This window comes from Cebidichthys violaceus, unplaced genomic scaffold (assembly GCF_023349555.1).
Source record: "Cebidichthys violaceus isolate CVI_PGR_0920_01 unplaced genomic scaffold, fCebVio1.0.p SCAF_42, whole genome shotgun sequence".
NCBI classification, from domain to species: Eukaryota; Metazoa; Chordata; class Actinopteri; order Perciformes; family Stichaeidae; genus Cebidichthys; species Cebidichthys violaceus.
Genome location: NW_027176617.1, coordinates 598259 through 615599, shown reverse-complemented (window position 1 = coordinate 615599; position 17341 = coordinate 598259). Strand labels below are relative to the sequence as shown.

The 17341-nt window shown below is 44.8% G+C and overlaps 1 protein-coding gene across 4 annotated transcripts in view; it reads right to left on the bottom strand.

Annotated features, from left to right (window-relative positions):
- Positions 1-17341, bottom strand: part of pag1 (phosphoprotein membrane anchor with glycosphingolipid microdomains 1) — a 42832-nt gene that overhangs the window by 13365 nt on the left and 12126 nt on the right. For 2 of the 4 annotated variants that reach the window (XM_068728565.1, XM_068728568.1), the window contains exons 2-4: positions 14821-14880; positions 2656-2691; positions 1068-1302 (exon numbers count right to left, since the gene is read on the bottom strand). In XM_068728565.1, coding sequence (XP_068584666.1) covers positions 1068-1258 — 191 coding nt within the window. In that variant the 5' untranslated portion in view covers positions 1259-1302; positions 2656-2691; positions 14821-14880. The remainder of the gene's footprint in view (positions 1-1067; positions 1303-2655; positions 2692-14820; positions 14881-17341) is intronic. The other 2 variants (XM_068728566.1, XM_068728567.1) reach the window with 2 other exon arrangements.

Below are 17341 nucleotides of genomic sequence, written 5' to 3'. Positions count from 1 at the left end.
TATTAAATTGCTTTTGAAAAAAAATATATAGCTGAAATTGGTGGAGCCACTGCGCCCAAACATGGCAACCCACCCGACGTAACATGCTATCCTTCCCTGATTCGCCACGCTGCTATCACGTGACCAGATGTTCACAAACAACAGCAGTCTTGATTACCGATCGACTGGAGAACTGATTACAGGCATTGTTGACCTTGTTGTCTTAACTAGCAGCTGTTGTGCAGTTAAAGTCTGCATTATTACGGAGGAAGCAGCTGTTATTGGAACAATTAACGTTAGTGAGCGGCGTGTCCAGCGGAGGTATCAGACCTACGGAGCGGACGTCTGAAGTAACGGTTAGCGGCTTTAGAGAGGACGGACATAAAACGGAGGACTTTCCTTTTCTTATTAATGTTGATTTTGTTCTGTACAACTATGTACAACAAGTTAACACACATAAACTATAAAGGAACAAAACATGAATTGCTCTCCAGTACAACAGAGACTTCAGCCACCAGCAGAGCTACGAGTGAGAACAGAAACAATGACACAGAGGAAACGAGTGAGAGACGAGTGTTGACCACATTTATGGACCATAATCTAGTAAACCTTTGTGTGTAAGTGTTAATATTAAAGTAAATATGAGGTGAGAGAGAGAGATAGAGTAAGATCCGCAGCACTGTAACTAAGTCTAAAAAATAAAACTTCTAAAACTTTCCATGAAACGTATCTGTTTGAGTTCATAGAGGAAGATTTTAGAGAAGATCTTAAGTATCAAACACGACCTTTCATTCTTAAAGACTACTTGAGAGTCTCACCAGTGAGGATTTGGCATTTCTGCTTTTTTGCTGTACTGAAAACGTACCGAACCGTGGCACCACTATATCGTATTGAACCGAACCGAGAATTTTGTGAACCTTTACACCCCTACTAAATATGTGTTGAGTGTTTCCTAGAACAACAACAATAACACGGGTCAGTCGTGTGTGTGTGTGTGTGTGTGTGTGTGTGTGTGTGTGTGTGTGTGTGTGTGTGTGTGTGTGTGTGTGTGTGTGTGTGTGTGTGTGTGAGAGAGAGATGGAGCTCACCCCTGGCAGCTAGCACACAGCAGCAGCAGCACAGAGACCAGCAGCAGGGCTGTGAGGGTGCTGAGGGTAATGACCAGGCCCAGCTGCCCACTGCCCAGCCACGACGCCACCCCGGTAGCAGCCGCCGCCGCCCCCGACCCGACGACACCGGCTTCGGGCCCCCACCACACTCCTGTCAGCACCGGAGCCATGACGCATCACACTGTGGGGGGAGAGGACATCGGACAGGTACCGTCTGGAGAAACACGCAAAAAAAAGCGACACATTCAAATTTTTTCATTTCAGCTATTTGCCAACACAATTTAAAAATGTACCAGCAATGATTGTTTATAGAGACAGTAACAGATTAGAGCTAATTAATCTGGTGGAAAGTCCACATTATATTACTTTATGTGAGACTAAATATGTAGAGGAAGAACTCAAAATTATTATTGTTGGTTGAGGATAAGAACAATTTACTGAACAATACAATCTGGCAAACTGTGTTTTATTTGTCAAGCAAACAAACTGGATTGACTTGATTTTAGCGCAGCTGTTTCATGGCACGAATCATTCGCCGATTCTGTTATGAAATAGCGGTTAGTAATAACACGACCCTCTATCTGACTACTGCCAGTAAAAACTACCCCATGCTGCTTTGTTTAGTCCTTGACATTCACTGATACAGCAAAAAAGGTTTAATAATAATCTACTAATAACCAGCAGCTCAACTGTACACTGTGCCCAGACACAACCAGCAGGTGGCAGCACAGAGCAGAGTCAGACTGCAGTGCAGGTCTGCTGCAGTGGCCCTCACACCAGAAGCCTCCACAACCGGCATCTGGGCTCTGCGCACAGCATAAGCAACCTCATCACGTCTCCGTCTGACATCCAAAGTTGGGTCTCGCTGAGCTGATGGAACCCCTGATGTTATCATGGCTGATTTACGGGGCTGAGTGGGGTTTTGCGGGTAACTCCGGGAAAACTCCGCAAACAAATAAACGTGGAGTGGTTGTTCCCCTGTGTGTGCATGTGAGGACATCTGGCTGCACAGCGTATGATAGAGATGGAGAGCGGACAATGTGGAGCACGATGATCGAAGAGAGATGCATGCTTGCAGGATGATTGAAAGGGAAAGGAAGTGAGCATCTGCCTATCTGCCCTCTTTTGCGTGGCCTTCTCCTTTCAATCAGCCGACAACCGGGATTGGGAGACAGTGACAAGTTATGACAATCTATCTTTCTCTTTTCAGGCCGTGTGCATGAGCCAAACTCCTGTCTGGAGCAACGTGTGTGTGTGTGTGTGTGTGTGTGTGTGTACAGAATATGTGTATTCAGTGCCGGTGGTGAAAAACTCCATTGTGTCTGTCTGCTTATGCTAATGTGACTGGGGAGTGTGGGAGTTGTGGAAGCGCTCCTCGGCTTCTAGCAGGGAGCAAGTTTTGTGGCGAATCAGAAGGAGCTGAAGGAGCCAATTTTAACTTCTTCTTCAAGAGGACACTGAGGAATTCCTGTTTATGTTGAAATGTTGTTGTTTTTTTTACCCCGAATGAAAAAAATACACCGCGGCTCATGTTGCTATCAGTGTGAGAGGCAAAACACAACCTTACCTTGACACCTTGGATGATTAGTCAGGACGGCCTCGCCTGGAAGAGAGAAGATAAAAATGAGAAGGGAGGGGAGGATTACTGCTAGGTGGAAGCTGAATATTATCCTTGGAGGGTGGTGCGCGTGTGTGCGTGTGTGTGTGTGTGTGTGTGTGTGTAGATGCATCAACGCACACTGGGCAAGCGTGCAAGTGTGTGGGAGAGCAGCGAGGGACTTGTGAGTATGTTTGTGTTTTTTAATACTCATATCAATTACATATTGGACAATAGGCTGCCTGCAAGCTCTCAGACTCTCTCTCTCTCTCACACACACACACACACACACACACACACACACACAGACCTTCTGCCATGTTTTCAATACGCTCTCACATGCACACACAATGTCCACTGTATTGACTGGTCTGCCCACTGAGAGGATAATAACTATGACTTCATCTCTGAACTGTATCATATAACACATGATATTGACTGTATTCTCCACACTGTTGAACATCATGGACACACATACTTGTACACTCTCCAAACTGCCGGGTCTGAGTCTAAAAAATTCTGGATCTTTGCCACTACACCGGGTTTGTACATTCAGATACAGATTCATACATTTTGACCGTGATCTCCCGATGTGGAGTCTGCGCGTGGCAAAAAAATGTCGTCGGGTCTTCCACCCTTCACATGACTTAACACCTGATGATTTTCCTTATCTGGTCTCGTCCGAGAGGCTCGTGTCCAGGTGTCACTACATCTGCCACCACGTGCCAGCTCGTCTCTGCTGGCACTTAAACCGGAATAATTACCGGCTGCCACACAGCACTGTGTCTCCATGGCAACATCCCCTTCTTCCCATCAGCGCCATTTATGGTGGTAGAGAGAAAAAAAAATGTTGGAGGTGGTGTGTGTGTGTGTGTTTCGGTAAGTTATTGGTTTTAGTGTACACTTGTTTTTATCTTAGCCTTACGGAGATAGTTTAGTTGTTAACAGGTGGTCGTATATGAGGCGATATCTATAATATAATATAATATAATTTATACCTCGTCTATGTTCTAGTATTGTCCTTAGTGTCTGATAGAGTCAACCTCCATGACAACTGAGCAACTTCAAGGCCTCGAGATGTGGTCGAAAGCTTTTCAAACAACAAGTTGGACCTTGTGTTGCGTTTTGTCAAGTTGCCTTTTCAAAGTCACAAGGAACCTTCTGTGTCACCCAATTCAAGATTGTACGAGTCAAGTTTAGTTTAGTATTTATAATATAAACTCATATACACAGCAAAAACTGTGTAGAATGTGACTGTGTAGAATTCATTTTTTACATGAAAAACTGAAATGCGAGCAACTCTTCGCATGTGTGAAGGAGTTTCACATGACCAAGATGTTAACTCAAACGGTCTGAAGAACCTGTAAAGCACAAGCACAGCTCCAGCTCTGAATAACATTGCTGACATATTTCCCTGCTGAGCAGAAAATATGCGTGAAGTAAACCATCCATTCTCCCCTCTGAGGACACACTTAATTCCTCAACACTTGATGAACAACACACATGAACGCTCGGAGTATCTTTTCACTGTGGAAAACTCCACACAGGCCACCGCCATGTGATATCACACACACACAGAGAGCCAAGGACTACCACCTCTTGTGCCGTCTCTCTCTCTCTCTTTCTCCCGGCGCTTTCAGACTTTGATGAAAGAAAACAGGAGCCTTGGAAGAGAGACAATTGGTGTGGCTTGTCTTCTGTTTCATGCCATAGAAAATAAGCGCCTGGAAAAGCCATTTGAGAAGGAATGTGTTTTGGGAAATAAAGGCAGAAATCCAAATTCTACCCTCATCCAGCTGTACACACACACACACACACACACACACACACACACACACACACACACACACACACACACACACACACAGCCCAGAGACTAACTACAAGCCCCATCAAGGCATAACCTTCCAGGCAAGAAACTAGAGCCAAGGAGGCAAGGAATCCAATCTGAGCCCTGCAGCTCTACGGGCAGAAACCCTACCTGACATTGCAGTGAAGCGTACCAGGGGAGGCAGAGCCATGTGTGTGTGTGTGTGAGTTTCATCTGTTGTACAAGCTGTTGGTCGGCAGCGAAGAAAGAGAGAATTACCATCCACAGTGCTTCACTTCCTGTGGATGCCTGTGTAGCTGCGTGACACGTCCCTCTGCAGGGTCCTCTGGGTGCACACAGACGAGGGAAGGTTTACAGCTGGATGGCTGCTGAGAAATGAGCCCCAGGAAGCTTCTCAGAGGACAGCCAGAGGCATTTCCACAATAATAAATAATCCAGCTTTTAGGGGAGAAACTTTCTTTAAGCAGTCGTACTCGTGTGGAGCACTGCAGGCAGTTCTGAGCGATGCTATATAGGAGTTAGGAGAGAAGAAAGTGATGACTGAAGTTTATTCCAAACCGAATGAGTCTGCAGAGACTCCTTTTTGTGCCCCATTTTTGAAAATGAACCAGGATCTATTCTTACAAAAAGCATTGTATTCAAAAGCACAACTTTGTCTAATGTTCTGTGATCTTTCTGGGCCAAAAACTAAATACGAATACATGCATGCACATTAAGTGGTAGATAAATGATACCACACTTTGTAGATCTGCAGTGTCTAAGCACAAGCTAACGGCCGTATGCACACTAAGAACAACACAGAACCCTGCAGGGTTGTTTTCTCCAACAGCAGTAAACACTCTGATATTCGGAATAAAACCCATTGAAATAGAAAAATAATTTCTTCACATCAAATCTCCATATATGAATAAATAAATTCAGGGCTTTCAGGTGATTTTCTTTGGTCATTATGAAAACAGAAAGACAATGACCATGGATGCACCAGATGATAAACAAACACACCACTGACCATCTTGTGTCCTGACCAGAGGGCCATTCGGATGATGGGGGGTGGGAGCAATGGGGGAGGGGAGAAGAAGGATTCGGGGGACTGCTGCCAAGAGAGAGGAGAGAACGGAAGATAAAGAGAGAACGGGGGGGGATTCATCAAGATGTGCAGAAACCGTAATGCAACCAAAGGAAACAGAATGTAATGAAGAGAGGGGGCGACTCTGAAAGAAGTGTCAAAAGACACATAGGCCCCACATAGTCATAGTGACATACACACACACACACACACACACACACACAGACACCCACCCAAGGGAGGCTTGATGAAATACAGCTCCCCACAGGCTGCAGGGCAAAAGGGACCCAGCCTTGACAGAGACAATGCAATTAAAGTACACACACACACACACACACAGGGGGGCGCACACACACACACACACACACACACACACACACAGCCATATCTGTTGAATGAAATTATTAAATCACACTGTATATCAGAGTCTGTGTATGTGCGCGTGTGCAAGCTTGAAAACAATCGGTGCCTCCGATCAAGGGACATGATCTGTGTTGCCATGGCAACGGTGTCCCATCCTCAGGGTTAATGGTTTTTAGCATGAGAAATTGATCTGTCCTCCCTAAATGGGGAAAATTGAAACTGCATAATTCAGCAAGGCTCCTCGATTTTTCCCTCCCATCCCCAACCTCCCCGTCTCGTATTACAGATGTGCGTGTTACATCCTCATCCACACACAGGACTGCGCTCCTCTCTCCTGCGAAGATACAGCAGCTATCTCTGCTAGCTTATATCGATCTCCCACTGGGGACTCGTAATAACAATATATGAAGCATTGCAGATAAACGTTTCCTGTCCTGAAGTTTTTCATTATTGAAACAGATTCAAAGAGGTCCGACAGCCGTGCTACCAATAAATCTCATCTTTCATTCTTCATTTGCACATGAGAGTTCTCTCTGTTTTCCTTTTCTCTGTATGCATACTGTACCACAATGAAGACATTTAAGAAAAGAGGTTAACTATATCTTTGACTACTTTATGATAAGACGGCAGGGTGGTCTTGCGGTTAACCGGAGAAATCTGGCGTCAAGAATTCAACCTCAGCTCCTCCTGAATCCCTTCCAGCTGCAAGGCCACAGAAAGAGCAACATGTGTCTTAAGTCTTCACCATGAATGACAGAGCTCCCTTCTCCCTTAGCCTTCCTGACCTCACAGACCTAGTACAGTCCACAGAGGCTCTGTGTGTACGTGCAGGGTTTGTGTAAACACGTGTGAGTGTGTGTGTGTGTGTGTGTGTAGAATCTTCCTCTAGTTAATGTCACACGGCCCCATGGGAAAGAAACATTTCCTGTCTTCCTCTCCTAGATTTCGAGGACTCTGATGACCGTGAAGTCTCCGGCTGCCTGCAGATGTTTTTCCGCACAGAAACTACTGTATTTCAAACTGGATGCACACAAAGCTGCATCTCAACTGAGGCTGGATCAACCCCTGGCCATTGCTTGTCTGACTGGTTGTAGATGTTACACTCGTAATTTCAGAGTATATAAAAATAGGATGGTAACCTCACTTTTAATGTAAAAAGTCTGTATTTGGGATATAAACAACCCCCCCCCCCCCCGCTCCTTTCTCCTACTTTAACTACTCTATTATCGTCTTTTTGTGGGAAGGCCCGAGGCCGTTGCTCTGCATTTAAATCATTTGGACTCGATTCTGTGAGCATTTGCTTTACTCTGCTCAACAGTGTGATGCACTGACACAGAAAACAATGCTCACTCTCTCACCCTCAAACACTTAAAGCCTCTCAATTTCAGTTCCACTATTCTCCTTCTATGTCCTCACGAAAAATAGCTTTCTCAGGATCCCTTAGTTGCGTCTTCCTCTCACATGATAAATCTTTCAATTTCAAGTCTATTTCGCACGCTCCCTCCACTCCTCGGAAAGGGGAAGTGTACAGTTCTGTCGGTGGTGTTAAGAGCTTCGCCCAACAGTAAACAAAAAAAGACTGTTTGCAATTCCCAAAACCACAACTGCCCTCTGAATATGACAAGCAAAAACCTGCTGCTTAGCAACCAAACGCCTACCAAATTGAAATGTAATGAACCGAGCTAAATTAAAAAAAAAATTATATTCTCAACATCCTGACGAAGCCCTTTTATTCGTCTCACTCCAGCAGAGAAGTGCGTTGAGTTATTGTCTCAAATTAATTAGCTTTGTGACAGCGTTGCCGATCGGCTAATAATAAAAATGCAAAAGAAACAATACAGACTTCAGTAATTGTGCGGCGGAGCAATTTTCTGTGATTAAACAAACCAGCCAAGCGTGTCATCCAAATATGTAAATGGAGCGCGGAGCACGGAGCGTGAAAAAAAAGGAGATGGATTGTTGTAATGATTTCAGGGATTGTCACTCACATTGTAAGTGACCTTTTCTGCAAACACGAATGGAGGGTTTGCGGGGGGGGGGGGGGGGGGGGGGCAACTGTTGAACCCCGGGAATTTCCGGACGGAGGGCATAGACGGGGCTGCAAAGTAAGACTAACAAAGAGCGTCTTTCTGTGTGTGAGCATATGTGAGTCTTGTTTGCGAGTCTGTCATTTTGGCTCCTGCTCTCTTCTTTAACAAGAAAAAAACAATATACACTTTTACGAACTGATACACACGCGCCTCTGACTAGGAAACAGCAGATTTATTCATCGCTGAACGACTGCATGCATACAATTTCTCTATCACTGTCACTTTGAGATGAAGATTAGCATTAGAATGAAAGAGGAGTAGATACTACCACATCATTATTCAATGGGGTTGGCCTCCATGTGTTGAATAGCCGACCAAGATAAAGGGATTATCAGTGTGGATGGAATAGGGTGAAGGATGTTGTGTGTGTGTGTGTGTGTGTGTGTGTGTCTGTGTGTGCGTGTGGTAATTAATTCTAAAAACTGCTAATGAGATGCAACAGATGCCAGGAGACGCATGATCTCGTTCTTTGCGAATACACTTGACACAATGCGTTGACACACGGAGAATGTGCACACTCACTTGCGCTATCAAAGATGCATTAACACACACCGGTGTAATCTTTTCTTGGAGGACACACCCTGAGCTGTTGAGGCTGCACATCGTTGCCGCTGCACTGAAAATTGCTGCGCAGCACTTCATTTATCTCCTCCTGTGACACCAGCCTTTTGGACAAAAGGAGCCGGGCAATAGGGGGGAGTTAATAGAGGTAGGTGTGTGTGTGTGTGTGTGTGTGTGTGTGTGTGTGTGTGTGCAGACGGGCAACTGAAATAGAAATGCGATCCTTCTTAACAAGGCCATAAACACAGCAGGGGTGGGTTTTAAAAGACGACCCCGAAAGGGAGAGTCGGACCCTTTGTACCCTCTGTGGCGTCAGACTATAACACATTGCGGCTGTGCTTTAGAGGGAACACAAGTCTGGTTTGCTACTGTGTGTGTGTGTGTGTGTGTGTGTGTGTGTGTGTGTGTGCATATTTGAGGAGAGGTCATGGAGGGAGGCAAGAGGATAGCTAGGAATGAAAAAGTGAAGGAGTGGAAAGAGGCTGAGGCATGCTGATGCGGCTTCTGACCTTTTTGTGCGAGCCATTTTTCAGACATACTTCTACAGGCTGAGATTGGTTAATATCAAACACACACACTCTGCCGATGTCTCTTGTCCTCCCCCTCACATAAACTACCTGTGCCTCCACTGTCTTCCCTGTCCTCTCTTCTTTCCTCTAATTTATTTCCCTGATGTTGTCCTTCCTCCCTTTTTCTAATCTCATTGGTCTGTTGTCCCTCCACCTCTCTCTCTCTCTCTTCACCCCGTGCCCTCAACCTCTTCTCTCACCTCTCTCCCCTGCCCCCCTAGACCCTCGTCCCTCTCCAGACCATAGCATATTCAACACGTCTGCTAGCCCATAAAGATATGGTAAAATATGGAGACCTGCAGGGGCTCAAAGGGCATTTCTACAATCAGACACAGCAGTTGGGGGGGGGGTGGCAGTTGGCGTGGCCATGGGGATTTTCGCAGCCAAACATATATGGCAACCTCTATACGAAAAAAGGGGGGGAGGATGCTGCAAGACATGACAACCCTCACACAGCAATCTTCAGATTTCTAGTTAAATCCGTCCGGCGCACACGCCTGAGCAACTCTGGAAGATTGAGCGAGGCAGATACAGCTCTGCCCTCCACCCTTTTCTCATTTGATTTCTCATTCCACAAACTGGAGCTTATTCTTTATTTTTCATGGCGGTAAGTAGAAAAAGGCGCTCACTGAAGAAGAGGCAGAGAGGAGGAATCAAAACCAGCAGCATTTTTGGATAGAATATGCAATAATATATATTATTGGTTTTGTTCCAATCTTAAAGGAATAACATGTTGGGAAATACTTCTATGTTACTAAGTAACATAATATAGCTTTATATAGTTTGTTTATTTGTACAAAAAGAAACAGTTGAGGTTTTTGGACTCATTTTGCCTGGGTACAGTGACTTGATGGAGTCCCGTCGTCACGGTGAGGTTGCCAGGTGGAGACTCCATGAAGTCACCGCACTCGGCCAAGAAACAGTCCGGCATATTTACCTGTTAAACCACAACGTGTCAGTTTTATTCTGGGGTTTGTGTACAGATTAAAAAACAAGATATATAACCCAAAACCTGCATAAATCACGCAGCCAAACCTCCCTCTTCTATGAACGTCTGCTGCATGTTCAAGAACTTCAAATCGCGTATTAATAAATATATAACCCAGTATAATATCTATTTACAAAGCGGCAGCGGCAGCTAATGGGAGCGGCTCAGCGTGTCCCGAGGGAGAGCTGAAAACCAAATGAACCAACTGAATGTGCATCAGAGCAGCAAACGTAACGCGGAAAATCTGCTGTCAGTCACACACACACGGGCACAATTAGTTACCACACACACACACACACACACTCACTCACTCACGAGTTTAAACACACAAACACAGCGAGAAACGGACTCGCACACACAGTCAGAATAGAGATGAACCAATTAGCAGGCGTCAGACAATCGGCGTGACAGAGAGAGAGAGAAAGGAGTGAGCCGAGTGAAAGAATACATTAAAGCACTTAAGTGTGCAGGTGGCAGCAGAGAGGAAAATGCAACTGAGACACCTTCACACTCTGACACTTTCAAGGAAGCTCATGTGGCCAGAGGCAAATCCATTCTGACACAGTGGGTGGATAATGGGGCAAGATGTGTGGAGGGAGCTGGGCAGACCGGGGTGACATTCGCTGGTATTATTCAAAGAGTCACACAGAGGAGGAAGTGGAACACAGACGCGAAGAGAGGATGGATGGGTAAAAAAACACAACGTGTTCACAACCCTAACCGAGTCCTTTCTGTTTCTAAACCTCAACCAAACCTTAACCATAGCAGTGTCAGGTCAGAAACTGCTCATATGTGTCAATCTGAAGGGCAATAGTTGGTTTCTCTGCTCATTCATTTTGCCTTTAATTCGCTTGTATAAACACCACTCAGCACACACACACACACACACACACACACACACACACACACACACACACGTCTGGACTCTAACCCAACACACACACACTTCCAGAGTGCCCCTCGAAAATCAAGAGCCATTACGTTTACAGTATTCGTAAATTACTCTCTCAATGCTCCTGACCGCAAACTCGTATTAGACCATTAGCAAAGCCCCCGACACTTAACGCACCGTGCACCAAACACACACAGCCTCCACGCCGCTCTGACCCCTCAAGTGCTGCTGGAGGTAATCTTTCCCGCCGATATCACCCCAGGTGAAACGTGTAACATCATGTCATGTGCTAATGTCTTGTCTTTTTTGGCTCGATCACTTAAGAACTTCCTGACGGTCTATCAGCGTCATATCAATTATTGTCAGAGCAGACAGGATGTTGCTCGGTGTAGATGGCAAGGATTTTTTTAAAAGGAAGGAAGTCAATCACAGAAAAGCGGACATGGTGTCTTTGAAAAGATGCTGAGTGAAGTAAACCACCTCTTGATCTTCAAAACCCGCTCTCTATCACCTGTGCTTCCAGTCTTTCTCTGCTGTTTACTATCCAACAAAACATTCATATAATGACATGGATATATATTTCTAAAATGCACCCTACCTCGACTTTGTGTGATTGTTGCTTCTAAAGATTAAGGGGATATAAGCAACAAGTTCACTGTCAGCTGACCATGCAAGGAGCATGACAGTGTGAATAGAGCCAGAGAGGAGATTGCAGATTGGGACTAAGCTGCTTGGGGCATAAAAACGACATCTGCAATCCCCTAACTTCCTCCGACAAATTTGTTGTGTACAATTCCCTAGAAATCTCCATGACAGGGCTGAGTTTGGAAAATAGCACACAGTGGACACTGTTATGTACACAAGCTGTTAGGTAGTCAGGATACAGAGCTAAAGGGCTGCACAGGAGGATGCATTTAGGTGCATACCGTACACATGAGCATTACATTCCCACTTTCAACTCCAACAGAAGTCCACTCAAGGTTAAAGAGTCCATCAGGATGTGTTTGTTTGTGAGGGGGGGCGGGGGGGTTCATCCGGGGTTAAGCTCATGTGTGAGGACAGTCGGCAATTGTACTCCAGTGAGAAGTCTAAAAATATACCACACACACACACACACACACACACACACACACACACACAGGCAAATAAGATAGGGAACAGAGGATAGAGAGCGGGATTCCCGTGAGGAATCAGTGGAATGTAAACAGGCCGCCCACACACACACAAAATAACACACTTTCAGAGTGCTTCATCGGAGGCCGTGAGACGGCGGCCTCATCTGGAAAAAGATGCTCCAGAGAACAGTGCAGTTTGTTGGGATTGTCCTCTTGGTTTACCCACTCTGTCCTCGCGACGTCCTCCAAAGAGCCCCATGGGAGGCGACAGGAATGCCGCTGCATGCTGGGAAATCTGACAACCTTCAGCCTTTTGTTTTGCACTAAACGTCCTGTGTGCAGAATCTCACAGAATTATGGGTAAAAATGATGCAGCTGCACTCGGCTCTACTGGAGACATTAGAGTTTAAAGCTAAACCAGGGTTATTAAGATTTAATGAAAAAGTCAGACGGCATTATTCTTATTATCCCTCACCTCAGTAATACGGCTTGCCTGTCCCTCGCACGCACACACTTACACACACACACATACACTTAGACACACACAATACTTTATTCTAATCCTATGCATGGCTCGGATAAGTGACATCAGCCCTTCTCCGGTTAATAAAACCCTCTGGGTCATACACACCGCAATTTCTACAATCCTGTGTGTGTGTGTGTGTGTGTGTGTGTGTGTGTGTGTGTGTGTGTGTGTGTGTGTGTGTGTGTGTGTGTGTGTGTGTGCTCAGACACTGGCAGTTCATATACCCAATAAACACTGGAGCTGCTTTTAGACCACTATCAATATTCACTTGTAGAAGAGCAAAACTTTGGGGAAGTGTTGCGGACAGTGGCATGGTGCTTTTAATAATGCACACTAAGTTGCCGACACTTTCTCGGCCAGCTGACGCCATTGTTGTGTTATTAGGCCTATGGCCCACATTACCAGCTGCTCTAGAAATCACTTTCTGGGTCGCTGGAGGATTACTGTATGGCTAGCGCCGGAGCACACAGTCTTGGGGGCCACAAATGGGTCAAACACTGCCTGATCTGAGAAGCAGCACAAACAATGAAACACCCAGCAGCAACCTTGAGAGCTTGTTCCTTAGAGACTAGAAGTCCACAACGGGGCTCTTTGCACTTAATTAGTAGCAGCAAGTCTAGACGAGCAAAAGTAAACAGCAGCTAATTTCCTGTGTTTTGGCTATTCCCAGCCTTGTCATGTGGTTAGCACTCTCAGTTAGCTTTGCAGAGTTAGCCTTCCTCCTGCGTGTGGCTACCGCAGCTATTGTTCTGCTGACATGCCACTAATAAACAGCCGGTTGCGCCCCAATGTTGCTGTGGATAACCTACCCGCAACTTCTGCAAATAAAGGCCCCAAGGAGTTTGAAGTTGTCTGCCTTTAAAAAAAAAAGGGGGGGGGGGGGGGGGGGGTTCCCAGTGTTTGAAGTTGGATATTCTTTCTTTAGCAGGGAGAAAGGAAGTGTGTTTATTTCAGCTTTCAAGTGTTTTTTCATTGCAAAAATTGGCCACAAAAACGCTGACACGTTTCTTTTGAAAAACCTCACGGGGAAAAGAACAACAAAATACATCTGAGGAAATATAAAAGCCATAAAAGATCACACTATTTTCTGATATGAAGCAGGAAAAGTTAAATGTAGTGAATTTAAAATGCAAGTGACTCTCAGGGTTCTAAAATAAAAGTAAATTTATTTCTATGATTATTAGAATTTCATCAATCCTGCAACCCTTCTTGACTACTGCGTATAAAGTATTACTTTACCCATTTATCCCCAAACTTCCTTAATTCAATGGAGAGAAGAGAGAAAAGATGATATGATAAAAAAAACACACTTTATGGTCGTTATAATGGCCTTTTATGTTTCACTGTAGGATCATGAGAGCCTATTAAATCAGCCACACTGCAACAGTTAAAGAAAAAGCGTCAAGCTGGGAGCCCTTTCATGTGAAGATCCGAGAAGGTAAAGAAAGTTGTAACCAAAAAGCCCCCTCCTCACCCTCTAAGATTTCTACAGGAAATGAAAGAGATAGAGTGGAAGTGAAGCAGAAGAAGACATGAACTGACTGCTGGAGTAAGACAAGCTGCTGGGAGACTCAATTTAGCCCCCTGAGAAAAATCTTAATTTATGTTATTGAGCTGATGTTTGAAACACACAAACACTGTCGTTTTTGTACAATTAGGAGCAACAACAACGACAGGACTTGTGAAAAGGTGTGATATGTGACATATGTTAGAACCTGGACTCAAACCAGCAACACACATGGTGTTCATTAGTGCACTGACCCATAAAGAGCAAACTGCTGACCATGCAGCCAGGATTATAGTCCTTCAGCGTTTGAGTGCAGCTTCATGGTTCTGAAATGACGGGGGGATCGATTTGGTCTCTGTGGCATTTGCTGGTAGTTGTTCAGTGTCTATCAGTAGTGCTGAAACCATTAATGACGGAAAAAACAATCAATGACACTTTCTGCCAAAGACTGTTTTTTATGGCATTTGATTTTGGATAGTGTTGATAGCAGAGAGGGATGAGAAATATTAGAATAGGGAGTTGGTGTTTGGAGGTGATTATCATCCATGCAGTTAAATGTGGAGCTGAAATTATTGGTTGACAGAAAATGATGTGGAAGTTTTGACGGCTAAGTAGATTGATGATTACCTTTGTGTTATGGATTGTTGATCGGACAAGACCAGAAACTTGAAGTTGTCACCTTGAAATCTGGGAAAAACACAATGGAAATTTAATATTATTTCTTTTGTCAACAACAATTCATCATTTGATCGATAAAATAACTGGGCAGATTTCCCAATAATAATTTTTTTTTATGGCAGTGCTGGAAACATGATGCTTGACACCCCAATCACTAAACCTTTCAATGATGTATTACTTTTGAAGTCATTACTACCGTTGTTAAAAACAGCTCCTCAAATGTGAGGATTTGCTTTTCTGTGCTTAACATCATTATGTATCGACTTTCATTTGACCGTCAGACAAAACACGTTATTTTCAATTCATCACGGTTGGCTTTGATGACGTATGGTGAACATCTGTCATTATGTTTCACTACATACACTAAATTATGAATTAAAAAAAAAGTAGATGAATAAATGATGAAATTAGTTGTAGCCTGTGGCGATCCCCTCCGCCCTGTCTGCCTGTTACTAGTTAGCGTGGCCGCTGCTCTCCCCGCGGGTACAGGAAGAGGAGGGCGTGGCAGAGGCTCTTCAGCAAAATGACAACACCTGTGTGTCAAAATACACTGTTACTTCTCCCTCCTACACGAGACGTTATGGTTTCCCTCTTATGTTGTCTTTAAATTGATGAATACTCTGTTAATCTGGATTGGTTGTCAGCATCTCCATCTTCTGCCGTGGCTGCGCAGCCCGGTTCGTGACATTACTTTGTCCATCCGCAATAGATTAATGCTATCATGTGAGGGACAGTGTGTAACAGGCATCTGTGCCAGAGTGTGTGAGTGTGTGCATGTGTGTGTTGTATAACAAGCACCCGGGGGATCAAGAAAAGCTTGTTAACATCCCTCCCGATGTTCGGAGGTCATTCGCCCTCCCCAGATCTTGTTATCGCTCGGCGGGCCGCGTCGCACTGGAGCAGCGTGTCCCGATAATAGGCAGTAAAAAAATGACGATGCATAACGGCGCCCTCAGACACACTCGGGGAACGCCTCGCTGGATTTAAAAACAACCTTGACGTTTGGCGTAGGAGCGCACAAGAGATGACACATTCACACAAAGAGAGAACACAGACACAGACGCGTTACACATCGATTATCCCCCGATGACTGGCTGGCTTTGTACATCACTGCGGTGTGTCTGGGGTGTGTGTGTGTGTTTGGCTTTATGACAAGTAATGCAATGACTCACGTGCTGCAATCATGCTCAAATGAGATGGTAAAGAGCAGAAAGGATGGTTTTGAGGGTTAGAAGTCACTGTCAACATGTACAATTGTCTTATATAGACTATAAACCTGTGCTTACTCTGCGTTCACTTCATTATGTGTCACTTACATGCCACAGATTAAGGAAACAATATCTGGTGGCTCAAGTAAAGTAAATAATGAAGCCCTATTGTCCCCCGTCTTTGCAGAGCTCAGCTGAGGAATGGCTCTTGTACTTTTCATCGACAAAAACAAAATATTTGGGAGTTTATTGAAGAAGTTTATCGTGTTCATTTTTGTGAGATATGACTTTATGTCAGTGTGGGTAGACTGTGACTGAAGCAGTGCCAGCTGTTGTGAATGGCACAGCAGCGAATCAGAGGCTTGAACTGAGCGATGAACATACAGTACAGAGTCTCACTCACACACACGCACACACACACACACACACACACACACACACATTACACATAAACAATGTAGAGGGAAAGTTTTGTGTGTGTGTGTGTGTGTGTGTGTGTGTGTGTGTGTGTGTGTGTGTGTGTGACCTCCTGCTCATTCATTGTAATTCTCCCATAATCCTTTACTCTGCGAAATGACACAGCTGCCAGACATATCCTCTTTGTTGGCGCCTCAAACCTCCACTCCTTTCCTTTCCTCTCTCCCTCTCTCTCACCCACACAGACTCTACAACATACACAACATATCCTAAAACAACATCCATCCCAATGGTGCATCATGATTATGTATGCAATAGTAATAATAAATCAAACAGTCTAATTAGAAGGACGCAATCGACGCGCATTCATCACCATGTCGACTCGATAATTGGAAACAAACAAACTCCATTCATAATGGACAATCTGCTCAATTGTGACAGAATAGAAATTACTGAGTTTGTTTTGGACTGGAGGAAGAAGATGAAAAACAGCGCGCTCGCTTCCCGTCTGCGACGACTGAACACACCCTGTCTATGCAGACAAACATTCACAAGCACACAAACTTCGCTTCCTAATCCCCAAACGGTTGGTGGTATTAGACTTGTTTGTATAAAGTCATGAAAACATCTGCACCGCCACGTTCATAAAGATACGATAAAGTCACAGGCTTCTGCGGGTACGACATAAAAAGGGAGGACGACGAGGGGAAAATAGAGCAGGAAATCAGGATACGGAGTTCCCACATGCCGATAGCTGGCACTTTGGTGATGGCAGTCTGTCCATCCATCCCATAGAAACCCTGTAACCAGGGGCGACAGGCCATTGGCGATGCACAGACAGAACT